This window comes from Paramisgurnus dabryanus, chromosome 2 (genome assembly GCF_030506205.2).
Source record: "Paramisgurnus dabryanus chromosome 2, PD_genome_1.1, whole genome shotgun sequence".
Lineage (NCBI taxonomy): Eukaryota > Metazoa > Chordata > Actinopteri > Cypriniformes > Cobitidae > Paramisgurnus > Paramisgurnus dabryanus.
This window is the reverse complement of record NC_133338.1, coordinates 53,553,786-53,567,408: the sequence shown is the minus strand read 5'-3', so window position 1 is coordinate 53,567,408 and position 13,623 is coordinate 53,553,786. Positions and strand designations below refer to the sequence as shown.

The 13,623-nt window shown below is 37.4% G+C and overlaps 1 protein-coding gene across 2 annotated transcripts in view; it reads right to left on the bottom strand.

Moving 5' to 3' along the window:
* piezo1 (piezo type mechanosensitive ion channel component 1 (Er blood group)) overlaps window positions 1-13,623 on the bottom strand; it is a 115,709-nt gene that overhangs the window by 50,737 nt on the left and 51,349 nt on the right. For both annotated transcript variants that reach the window (XM_065261722.2, XM_065261723.2), the window contains exons 5-6: window positions 12,726-12,879; window positions 51-243 (exon numbers count right to left, since the gene is read on the bottom strand). In XM_065261722.2, the coding sequence (XP_065117794.1) occupies window positions 51-243; window positions 12,726-12,879 (347 nt within the window). The remainder of the gene's footprint in view (window positions 1-50; window positions 244-12,725; window positions 12,880-13,623) is intronic.

Sequence of the window (13,623 nt, the reverse complement as noted above, 5' to 3'; positions counted from 1 at the left end):
TTCCTGTGTACTTTCTTGTATGTTGAGTTTAAGCTGTATGGTTCTCTTACCAGCGAGTGCCAGTAGTGCGACGGCCACCACGCGGCCCATGTTCCTGAGGAAGCGCTGAGCTGTGGCACGCAGCCGAGCAGCTAACTGCGCAGCTCCACTGCTGGAGTAAAGACCCTCCTCATCCTCGGTCTCACTACACGACATCGTTCTCTCATCTTCAACATCTTCATCTTCCTCTTCTGTTTCATCCCCCTAGAGAAACAGAGACCAGATGAGGGGTATTAAAATCGTGCTGCAAGGCACTGCTGGTCATAAACGGTCAACTAGCTTGAATGAACTATGAACAGAATATTGAAAATAATTTTATATATACTGTATTGAAGTTTTTAATCATTTATATAAAATATTGATATATATATATATATATAAACTTCCATTGAAACTCCATTAAAGAACCAAAACAGAAGGGAGTATTAAGAAAAACCGCTGGCCATTAAACAAATGCTTTATAAAGCAAATCCACAGCCCTTTACATTGTACATATTTTATTGCCCATAATATTTTAAAACATATATAAAGCTAAGTGCTCAGAGGGACTATGGGTGTGTCTTTAACCATAGGTATGTTTGGCACAGTGGTGGTAATGTAAATTTAACTTCCTAAAAGTTTATTGAACTTACCTATTAATAATGTTCAGTGGTGCATTAAAAGCAATCTAAATATTTAACAATTAAACAAATGGAGAAATTTTGAAGACTTGAGAAATTGTAACATTGCTTCTCTAATAGTGGGCCGTTATTATGTGGAGTAGACTTTATGACTTTATTTTTGAATGATGAATACATTTCAAGTCTGGACCCTGTATGAAGCTTGTGTTGTAGGACTCTTTTTAATGGTTGTGCTTCTGTTCAGAGGTGTTAGGGTCTTCCCTCATTCCACAAGCTAATGTCACCTTATTAACACCCTCTGCAAAGCTAAACACACAACCTCAAACCGCCTTCAAGCAAACCTATTTTCAAGCCAGTCATTACTTGGCCATACAGTGCATTCATGCTATACATTTTTATCATTATGTATGTTCCCTAAGAGTCGAACCCATGACCTTTGCACTGCTAAGACACTGCTCTACTAATTGAGCTACAGGAAAGTATTTTGGCTCTTGACAACTGAACACAGAGAATAAAACAAACTGCGATCTGGCAAAGCTGGTTAGTCTGCTATGTTTTGTCAGTTTAAACTCTCTAAACAGCAAGCCAAGTAGCCAAACACAGATTCAATGCCATAACCCCTTGAAAACTTTGTTCAAATGAAGGTTTTTCCTCAGATTAGTGTACCGCCTTGGAAAGCTGTAAACAAACAGTTTCCTGGCATTTTCCTTGGAAGTTGTGTGGTCTTTGATAATATAAAAAATGTCTGTTCATGCCTTTCAAAGCATTCAGCTCCCTGCTTTGAAATATATTTAGCATTGTGTGATTTAAATTCAACACACTGTAAAAAAATTGGTGACTCAACCTTAACTTTAAAATATTTTTGCTTTGACTCAGTTAAGTTATATTTACTTAAAAAGTAGTTTTAACTTGAAATGTTTTGTTGTGATACTTACAAAATAATTTATTTAATACAGACAACTTGAAAATGTTACAGATTTTCAACTTGAAATAAATAGTTTGGTCAATTATTTTCTCATCATCACAACAAAATATTACAAGTTGAAACTAATACATTTTTTTTTGGAAATTTTAAGTGAACATAACTAAACTCATTCCCCCCCCCCTTTTTTTAAGTTGCCTGCCAGCATTTTTTTGTGATTTTCACAAAAGTTTCACAAAATGCCTTCCAGAAAAATGTTTTTCTATAAATATATTAACATACAAATATCTCAAATGAAACAAAAGAACAGACCCTCTGCTTTCAAACAAACAAAACGGTAAAAAAGTTTAATTCTATCATTTTTCTTTTAATAACCTCTTAAATCTGGGTAGGTTTCTTAAAAAAGACCAAATTTTGAGCAAAAAGCTGAAATATTTGCTTTTTTTTTAAAGGAATTTGTTAGAATTTTGTTGTTATCTGGCATTCTTTGGTCTAGAAGCAAAATCTTGGTCTCTTTTAAAGAAGAGACTTTAAAGTTTTTCACGGAAGTGTTTGAAGTTGTGAAAAAAATATACCCCTTTACATTTATTTTACATAATAAAAATAATGTAATTTAATATGTTTTTTATATTTAAAAATCATAAAAATGCTTTACTCCCAAAACACCACAACAATAAAGACATAAGTCTCAATTAGTTCTAAATCAAATTTCAAGCTAAAATCACAAAAAAAATATGATTCTGTCACAATTTTAGTGGTTTTACCAACAAAGGCCACTAGGTGTCAACGGTTAGCTACATTATCTTGTTACAAATTAATAAATTACTGTCTGGTTTTAAAATATGAAAACTACATTCATTTGAGCTTTCCAATGATATATAGTTTGTCAAGATTTTTGAAGATTCATAGATTCATTTGTATACGAATTTATATTTACCCTTACGAGGTAAGAGTTTAACAAATTTAAAGCGATAGTTCGGCCAAAAATGATATTAAACCCATGATTTACTCACCCCCAAGCTGTCCGAGTTGCATATGTCCATCGTTTTTCAGACAAACACATTTTCGGATATTTTATAAAATGTTTTAGATCTTTCAGTTGTTAAAATGTAATGTTACGGGGTCCACCTATAGTCCACGACCTTCAAGTCCAAAAAAAAGTGCGTCCATCCTTCACAAAATAAATCCAAACGGCTCCAGGATGATAAACAAAGCTCTTCTGAGGGTAATCCGCGCGGTAGAAATATCCATATTTAAAACTTTATTAATGAAAATAAATACCTTCCGGTAGCGCCGCCATCTTAGACTCCTCTGTATTCAGGAGAGAGTATTAGCGTAGTGTACGCACTTTTCTTAGTGACGTATGACAAATTCGGAGGGCGGGGGCACAGAGCAGCAGCAGAGTAGCCTCCGTAGGCTGCGTAAGCTCTCATCCTGAATGCGGACGCGACTAAGATGGCGGCGCTACCGGAAGGTATTTATTTTCGTTAATAAAGTTTTAAATATGGATATTTCTACAACAACACCGCGCGGATTACCCTCAGAAGACCTTTGTTTATCATCCTGGAGCCGTTTGGATTTAATTTGTGAAGGATGGACATACTTTTTTTTGACTTGAAGGTCGTGGACCCCGTAACATTACATTTAATCAACTGAAAGATCTAAAATATTTTCTAAAATATCCGAAAATGTGTTTGTCTGAAAAACGATGGACATATGCAACTCGGACAGATTGGGGGTGAGTAAATCATGGGTTTAATATCATTTTTGGACGAACTATCCCTTTAACAAAATGACAGTCAACAATACAATTTCTATCATCTAATGGCATTGAAATATGAAAAACACCTTCTTAAAGCTTTCCAACAATATATAGTTTGTCAAGGTTATTTAAAGTTTATAGGATATAAGTGTCATAAATACATAATCATTCATATGTACTCCTATGGGGTCTATGATATTTAACAAATGAGTCTCTATACAATTTCTATCATAAAATGGCCTTGAAATATAAAGTGAAATACCTAGTGGCCTTAAAAAATTATGTTTCTGTCCCATTTTTGTGGTTTTACCAACAAAGGCCACTAGGTGTCAACAGTTATCTTGTCACAAATTAATAAATTACGGCCTCTGAATTGTTATCTATGTAAAAAGGTTTTAAAATATGAAAACTACATTCCTAGAGCTTTCCAACAATATATAGTTTTTCAAGATTATTTCAGGTTTATAGGATATTTATAAATAAATATGTAATGACATTTTAGAAAAAATGACTCTTACTACATATTTTTTGTGAAATGGTGTTAAGATATAAAAACTACATTCTTACAGCTTTCCAACAATATATAGTTTGTCAAGATTGGTGTACGTTTAGACTATGAAATTGTTTTAAATATGTAATGCCAAATGTCACACATTACAGTTAATTAATGAACAAATTCAAAAGCTGCAAGTTGTGTCAACTCAACATTAACTTAATATTAAGTTGAAACAACTAAAATTACAAATAATGTTTACAGGGAGGTCTTCATACATGTAAAACTTAAAGCAAACATATCATGCTTTTAAATCGGTCCTTTTTACATATAAATCATCTATTTGTGGTCTATGTAAAGCGAAACTGCAATGCTTGGGTCTGAATTCCTCATTATTATAGCCCCACAGGCCCCCTTTCTACCCCTTTTCTGATGTGCATCTGAGAGCAACTCGTTTTGGTACTGTCTTTTTAAATGCACGTCATACCCTGCCCCCTCTCCAGGTTGCAGAGGTGACACTCGGTTAAACTCCACCCCGTTCGGCCATTTTTGTAGTTTTATAGCAGAGATACGATTATCTAGCTGCACAGAAACTTTTTATTTACTCGTTATTCACAAAATGTCAACAACGGAAGACTTGTCCATCCAGCCTTATATGTTCGTGCCAGAGTCGGAAACGGACTGAGAGGAAAATGAAGACGACTAACCTGCAGAACAACGTCTTCATATGGAGGTATCGCAATGGTGTGAGGCTGCAGCCTCCGGAGGTCGCATATCTAGGCTGCATACGTCATCAAGACGGTCTTATTTCGGAATATTAACAATTATAAAGTTAACTATTATTCTTAGTTAATCGTAAGTTGTTGTAATATGCTCATGACTTGCAAATGTGATGCTCAGTTAACTTAAACCAGGCTTGATGCCCAAAAGCGATCTCCGCAGGCTGCAGCCTTCGGAGTGAGAAACAGCACTGCTAAACCATGACCACCAAGTACTTTACTTTTTTACTTTAAGTTATAAACTGCTTACCGAAGTGCTCTGCTCGTCGTCTCCAAAGAAAGAAGTAAGTGACCCCTCAATCAGACGAAGTCTATCGGCAAATCCTTCTTTATACTGGCGGAGATTGGTGAAGTAGTTATCCTTAAAGTGCCTCGGGCACACAAAAATGACTTTACCCACAGATGTGGGTACATTTCTTACGCTCTCATAACTTCTGCATCCTTGAGCTTGGACTACAATATCGCAGCGAGAAATATAAAATGGCGGATTGCTCGTAGTGTTGGGCTGGAAGTCAATGTCCTTATTTAGCAGTTCCGCTGCAAATACTGTGACGTAATTGTTCAAAAAACGTAATAGATAATAGAAAAATCAGAACCGGTTGGAAAATATGACCAAAACAGAATATAAAGATATCAACAAAGCACCTGAAGAGAATAATTTCAACTTTTATGTACTTATAAACACTACAAATATACAACAAAATGCATTTAAGAGCCAAGAAAGTGGATTTAGCATGATATGTCTCCTTTAAGCTTGCATAGTTTTGCACATGCTTTGATTTTAGAAATAACTCAACGGTGTTATTTGAACCACAATCCAGCAACAAATTTTAGTGTAAATTGAAATTTGTACATTTGCACTCAAAGGTGCTCAAAAGCCGTTAATCATTTATTGTTAAGCAGCGTTAAATTCGGGTGAACAGGGGAATACAGAAGCATTACTCCACAACACAGTAAAACAGCTTGTGCAGACTCGTTTACACACACCAACATCTGATCTGCATCAGCAGTGCCCACAACAAAGCGCATTCTCTCAAACCCTCGCTGGAGGCACAAAGCCTTGGAAAACATTCCCTCAATGTTGCAATTATGTCATTACAGCAACAATTTACAAGACAGGTGAATTTTGGCTGGATAAAACCCACTGAAGCTTGGCATTAAACTGTAGTTAGATTATCACTGGATCACTGATCAGTAAGTTTTCCCCTCCGAAGAGAAAACAAATATGGTTGAAATATTGTTGGGTGCTCAAAACTGGCCACTTCTTAGGGCCCTTCAGAATAGCGAATTTCAAATGGGCTTCAAACTAATTTTCACTTCGATTCCCTATGATTATTTGCGCAAAGTACAAAATGTGCAACGATGGCACCTCCTTAATCGGCATGATAAGATCCAAAAAACATGATTTCAGTCTATGCCAGGTCTGATCTTTCCCTTCTGCCCCCCTTCAAAAATATAAATTACATTATTATCAAAGATCTTGCCACAGCGAGCATCACTTTTACTAAACAGCTTGTGCAACTCTGCACTTAAACATCTCTCTGGTCACTCTCTGGAGTAAAAGTAGCCGAAAAGGAAACAGAGATCAATTCACAGCTATCCCAGACAAATACAGTATTTATATGCATGTTGTGTTGAAAGCGTCTCTATTGTTGGCACATTCCAGCACGGTGCAAACACACGCCTCGTTCGGCACTTGGGCCTCCATTGCTAATTGATCTCTTAAAGGATCTATTTTTCTAAGATGACACATAACGGGCCGGCCAATGTTTGTTGATGTTGTTGCCTTGGCAATAGCAGCAGGAAGTTGTCACAGACAGAGCCAATGCATAGTGGTGCAGAGCAAAAATGGAAAGAAAAAAAGCGAGTGCAAAAAACCTTGTAACATCACAGAGCCACAAGAGAAAGAGAAGTGAAAATGTAACCGCATTTAATTCATTTTTCTATAAATGAACAGGCAATGAATCACAACACTACACTAAAAAATCCAAAAAAAGCCCCACCCATGAGTCATAATATATGACTCAAGTCCCTCTAAAGCAGTGGTTCACAAACCCCCCTTAGGAGGCGTAAGATGATGCTGTGGGGCCCAGTTGTATGACTTTATAAAATATATTAATTTATCATAAATTCTGTTTAATCAAACCTCAGAAAAATATAGCTACCAACCAACAGCACAACATTGTATAATTTTATGTTTTCATTCATTTCAATTCCAAACTTAAAATTGACCTATCGCTAAGCCCTGCCCCCCTTAGTAACCGTTCCCAGCTCGGACAAACACACGCTAGTTGTTTTACATTGGGAGCTGACGGTTTCGGATCTTACAATGCTTTTCTATGTGGCTGAAACTTTAAGTTGTCTGAGTTCTGGTCCCGGGCGCAACTGATTCTCATTGGCCCATCTGCATTCGAGGGGCGTGGCTTAGTTTGCCTAAAAGTTTGAGAACCACTGATCTAAAGCGTGAATATTGGATTTAGATGTTTCATAGCATCATTATACTGTAAAATTTAATTTGTCTTTTTATGAAATGTATTAGGGCTGCATGATTCTGGAGAAATGATAATCACAATCTTTTTCATTTCAAAAGAAGATCACGATACTCCCACGACTATGAATGCCAACAAAAATAAATAACATAATTTTTTAGAAATTCTGAGAATTTTTTTTATTCTCTTTAAAAATGTTTAATTGGTTAAAATTATTTTTATTAATCTGAAAGATTGCCTGACTTACTAATAAATATGTTTTATTAATGAGTGGAAAAAGGTATTTGGCCTCGATCGTAGATGTTGGTGTTTATATGTAAACTGTAAACTATTAGGGGGCATGCACACCAAAGCGTTTAAAGAGCACCTTTTGTCCGATTTACGTTTTTAAATTTCCTTTGTTGTGTAAGTGTGTATTAGTACATGTTCAAGATATGCAAAAGGTACAAACCGCAAAGTAAACAATGACGCAATTTATCATCTCCAACGTAAATCTATTTTGTTGGATTACAACAAACACACGGATTGTAGGCAACAGTTTATTTCCTGGGATTGGTGATGTAGACCGACATTGTCATAATCCCTTCCGCTTCGGACTCACAGCCTGTAAGTTAACTCCTGTTAGCATTGCATTGTGACCGAATCTTTTACACATGGTAAGGAGCGTCACATTTCCTGCTGACATCAGAGGTATTCAGGCAATCACAACGTACAGATTAGCTGGCCAATCAAGGACACAGAGCTTTTCAGAGAGTGAAATCTGGAGCTACAAAAATGTACAGTATGGAAAACAACGTGTTTATTTGAACCATAAACCATGAAAACACCCTGTAGTATATCAAATACACAAAATAAATTTTTTTTAGCAATGAAATAGGTGCACTTTAAACGTGGCTGAAACGACAGGCAGACGTCGACGTATGCGCTTGCCAGCTTTTTTCAGCAGAGTGTTTGGGTTGCTATGATATTTCTGCTGTATTTATCAGTCGTTAAACGATGCGCCGGTTGGTTGTTGCGATATTTGACCCGCCCCTCCTCAACTGTGATTGGACAGCCGAGTGAGAACTGACATTGACGAGTTGAAAGTTTTACCCAAAGTTGAACATTTGTTAACTCTCGTTCAAAAACTGCCAAGTGCCATCGCTCAATGTGGACAAAACCCGCCAGATGCTGGCTTATTTGAAAAGTGCGGCGCTTCCATTGCAAGCAATTGAAAACATACGTCGGGCGCCGGTGTAAACACTTTGGTGTGCAAGCTACCAGGGTTTCCAAAACTTTATCAATCCAGAACCCACCTAGTAGTTTTATTTTCCTTTCATTTTCAATGTAGGGACAATGTGTAGTTTTTTAAGTATTTCATTAGTCAAAATCAGTGTCTTTATTCATAAATATGTCCTCATTGGTGTCAAATGACCTCTGGCAATGATAAGCTTGGGACAAAAAGTGTAACGCGTTTCCACAACGAGTTTTCGTTCAGAACACGTGAACCAGCTGAAATGGACAAGGAGATCAGTGAGTTCATAACGGCTACCAAAGTTGCAACACGCATTTGGAAAAGCGAGGTGCTAGAGAGCACTATTCATTTGAATGCAAAATACAATTTGACCACTAAATGGGGGAAAATCCTACTTACTGTCCCTTTAAAACAAGCAATAGTAAAATAAGCATTTTAAAGAGGCTTCCTTAGTTGTTAATTTTGTTGTTGAAAAGTCGTTTAAAACATAGTTTACAAATAAAGTTAAGAAAACTTGTTTTATTTGCAGTATACAGACAGACATCCACGACACACGCGGCCAGCATGAACAAGCTAAGCAAAAGCAAAGCACAATGAACGCGTCAATGCAAGTTTCATCCGCACTTCGAACGTGTCACTTGTGCATCCGCGAAAGCGAAGAACTAAGAACGCAAGCTTCATTCGTACTTTAAACGCGTTGTTTAACACACGAACCAATGAACAATTGTCATTGAAACACATTGCTAGAAAATCCCCCTTTAAACAATGACGGCTATCCGCCCAGCGCCCACGCATATTTTAATGTTTAAGCTATGTTTATACTCGCCGCGTCCGCACGAGCGCGTTTGTGCGCGCGACAAAAATGACGTCAACGCGGAGTGGGCGGTCGCGCGCGTTGGGTGCGCGAGACACCATTTCGCGTGGCGCTGTGCACAGCATTTTTTGTAACTTTCCGCGCGGCTCCGCATCCGAAAATGACCGAACTCGAGGCGATTCTGTCCGAGCAGGCAAGCCTGTGACGTATCTCTTTGATCAATCCAAGCAAAACAATGTATATATTTATCTGACACTCTGTAAGTAAAGTATGGAAACTTTGCAGTTTAAAACATGAATTCTTTTACATGATTCAGAATGTTTGGCTTATATTTGTATTGAATGAACCACTAGACGAGGAATAAAATACAAACCTTAAGATATCTGTACTGTTTGTTTAGTAAAAAACGTTAATGAAATGATAATGTTTAATAAAGACATATTTAAAAGATTGTTGTTTTATTCATGTTCTCATATTTATATATCAAACTCTGACGTTAAAAGCACCAGGGTTGTTCCAGCGGACGACTTCTTCTATCCTCTTCTTTATGTTTGGTTTTGACTTTATTGCTTGCGTCGCTCCCTGGTGGTTTAAAAAATATTGCAACAGCGAGCGCGTCAACTATAAACGCCTCGTCCGTTTGGTGAGACGCGTGCGCGATCCGCAGAGGCTTGCGTTGCGGACCAAAGCGCGAGTATAAACAAAGCTTTAGACAGATGAAGCGTTATAATTTAGGAATGGGATTGTGTGGGTGTTTGAATTGAGATGCAGTCCTAAAAGTTATAAAAATTCTTATTTTGTCCAAAGTACAGATGACAGATCAAATCATATATCCCCTAAATAAAAACTATTTCCTCATTGATCTGAATGACTTCAAGGATCATTTATACTTGTAGCACACCCAAGTTTACACTTAAAGAGTTTGTTCACACCCCTAACCCCCTAAATGAGCAATACTAATAGTAAAAAGCCCCAAGCGTTCATGCAAATTGAGTTTTTTAAACTTATCTTGGTTCTGTGTCAAATTGTGCAATTCATAATCACCATCATAATATGATTCAAAACAAAACTGAGACCTTAGGTGTCATGTGACTTTGTCTCCAAAGCTACAGGCTATTGTCAGCACATTATTTTAATAATGATAGTTTCAGTCCAGAAATACATTCATTCAGCTTAGCATGATCTCATATTTCCATTTTCAATGCTGTTAAGCCCTATTACACTGACATTTTTTGGGCATAAACAGTACTTGCTGTGAACTGTTGAGAAACTGCACATTCCAAACAGATCTAATTCGTTTTGCTTTTACAGAGACTCACACGATCCACATAAAGGCCTTTCTGGATATAAAACTTCAATGAAGGTATTTTTTTAACATACAGTAATGTCTGATGTATTGAGACAGGAAGGGTTTGCCTGACCAACATATAAAACAACTAACCACTTTATTTTTGGTGATGCACACAGACAGGTAGTTCTCAAAATCGTTACCACAATAATAAATCGTGCAACAAAGTGGCCATTCATGCCTGTACATTTCCGTGCATTTAAAAGTGATGACGTGACAAAAAATACAACCAAAAGCAGAACGTGCAGTTGTGCTGGAGGGCGTCTCATTTGTCTCATTCTTTCCTGCTTAAACAAAGCTTTGGGGGGAGAGGTGTGGTGTAAATTGAAAAAACAGCACAGGAGAATTTGACATACATCAAAGCAAGTACACATTTCAAGCAAGATATTACAAAAAGACCCTTAGGGGTTTACATAAAAAAAACATATTGGGGCGGTTTCCCGAACAGGGATTAGATTAGTCCTAGACTAAAACAAATGTAAGAGCTGTCCAAACTGAAAACAACTTGCACTGACATACCTTAAAATACATCAGGGCCCTTTGTTTTTTCCTTAAAAAGCACACAAGTAATGTTTTAAGTAAGGCATGTTTGTTAAACCTAGTTATATTTATTTATTTTTAGTTAGTTTAGACAACAATTATACTTACATATGATTATTAAAAGTTCATGAAACACCAATTATTTGTCAATTTGACTAACTGTGACATTCGGTTTCTAACCCGAATTAAACCATGCAATATTTTTTGATCAAATGTATCTTTAAAAGATTTTTTCCCAATCTTTCCAACTTTGTCAAAACCAGTTTATCTAGTTCTTTGACACTTATTGTAACAGCCTGGGAACTTTAAACAAACATTAATTTCCCACGGGACCCCTTATGGGCGATTTATAGTCGTGCGTAGGTCCTACAGCGTAGCAGCGACGGCGTAGGTTCCGCGTCGGTTTTCATTTATACTTGTGGGTCGCCGTCCGCGTCGACGTGCAAACACACGCGAAACCGCTGGTTGGCAGTAATCACGCGTGTAACCACAGAAGCAGCAGAAGTCGTCACAGAAGAAGAAGCTAAGCAAGTTAACCCACAAACGAAGAAAAAATAGCAACTTGTTGTGTATAATTTGAGAAGACCAGCAATGATGGAAGTAAATAAACAGCGACTTATGTTTCAGTTTGAGTTAAATCACTCCTCAACTTGGCTCATCTTTGTTTTCACCGTCTCAAACGGAAATACCTATGACGCAGTTTTTTTACCTGACGGGAGGGGTTCTGGTGGACCAATCACAGCGCTTACGGTCCGCGTAGAGCCGACGCGCTGTTAGAAATTTTGTGAGGTGCGCGTCAGGCTACGCAGAGTTACGCACAGGCTACGGATAGCCTACGCCGTAGGACCTACGCACGACTATAAATCGCCCTTAACTCCTCAAAGGTGGCCTGAGGCTGAACGCAGAGCAGAATATATTTACAGTCGCCTCCATAAATATTGAAACAGAAGCACGTTTTGTGTTATTTTAGCTGTTTACCAAAGTTAATTCCAGTTACAGACATATAGTGAATATAGGCACACTATCAGCTTTACTTAGAGGGTATTCACATCCAATTTGAAGGAATGGTTTAGGAAATACGGCCGTTTAAAAAGTACTCCCTCTTTTTAAAAAAGAAAAGCCAAAAGTAACAGTTGAGTTAAAAACTGTTTTATACAGGTATGGGCTATTTGTTAAATCATATGAAGCATGTTAAAGGTCTGGAGTTGATATTAAGTGTGGCGTTTGCATTTGGATGCTGTGACTGTGATCCCAAATCCTGCGGTTCAGGGAGATCTCCTTGCAAGTGATACAGACAATATTTAGGTTTCAAAAACACAACAAATCCATCAGAGAGATAGCAGGAACCTTAAGAGTGACCAGATCAAAATTCTGACTAAAAAAACACACTGGTGAAATTAAGTTTTTAGTTAAAGGACTATATTAGTGTTTTTAAATAAAAGTAAGCATGCTTACAACATTAGAAATTAATATTAGCCAACTGGCTAATAACAAAACAGATTTTATTGGGTCATATGTCCCTTCTCATTTTAACAATCCATGATTTCTAAAGTTCTTTTTGTAAAACAATGTATCTTCTGTGTTTCGATGGTTGAATGAACAGCATCCCGGTACAAAAAAATATTATATTTTGTGCATTTGTGCATATATAAAAATACAAAGTGAATGGAAGATGTTTAGCTCACCTCCTGCATAAGAGCAGACATCTGAGGTACAGACCCTTCATCTCTCTTTCTCAGAAGACGACAGCACAGTATCAAAGTGACCAATGAGACCAGGAAGATACCAAGATCTGGGGTCAGGAGCCACACCACACCCCACGGGTCATCCAGGGGCAGCCTGCAGGGTTAACGCAACACTACACCTGAACAATCTGATCTTATAAATCATACAGCAAGAAGCACTTTCCATAGATACTATAGTAGGGTTTACTACGTAAATACAGTCTGAATTACACTGCAATATAATGACTTTCTTAATTACCAGTTTCAGGGTTCCCACACCTTAGTTAACTTCAAATTCAAGGACCTTTTAAGGACTTTCCAGGTCCAATAACCTTAAATTCAAGGACTAAATTTCAAGTGAGAGCAAGATTAACTTTTTAGATACATTGTTACAGTTCCCTTTCGAGGGAACTCGCGCTGCGTCACTGCGGTGACACTTTGGGGACGCCTCCAGGGGTAAGTGCGTCTGAATGTGTATATCAAATTCAACCAATGGTGAGGCTTAACGACAAAGACAGGGTGACGCGGGAGCCAGGAAGTATATCGCTATCTGAAATATTGCCAAAGACGGCGTTACAGGGACGCATGAAGTATAGCAAGGGAGACACAGCGTCTCGTTCCTTTCTCAGGAAACAACAGTTACATACGTAACCCGAGACGTTTTCATGTGTCAAACACAACTACTATGCAAAAAAAGCATTTTGGTATGAATCAACATTCGCATAAAGAAGATATAAAAATATTAAAGCGAATAGTTTAGCACGTGTGCTCAAATTTTTATGATATAATTCTACACTACACAGGGAATAATATGGATTTTTTCCAGAAAACTTCTTGAATAAAATAGATTTGAGCACTT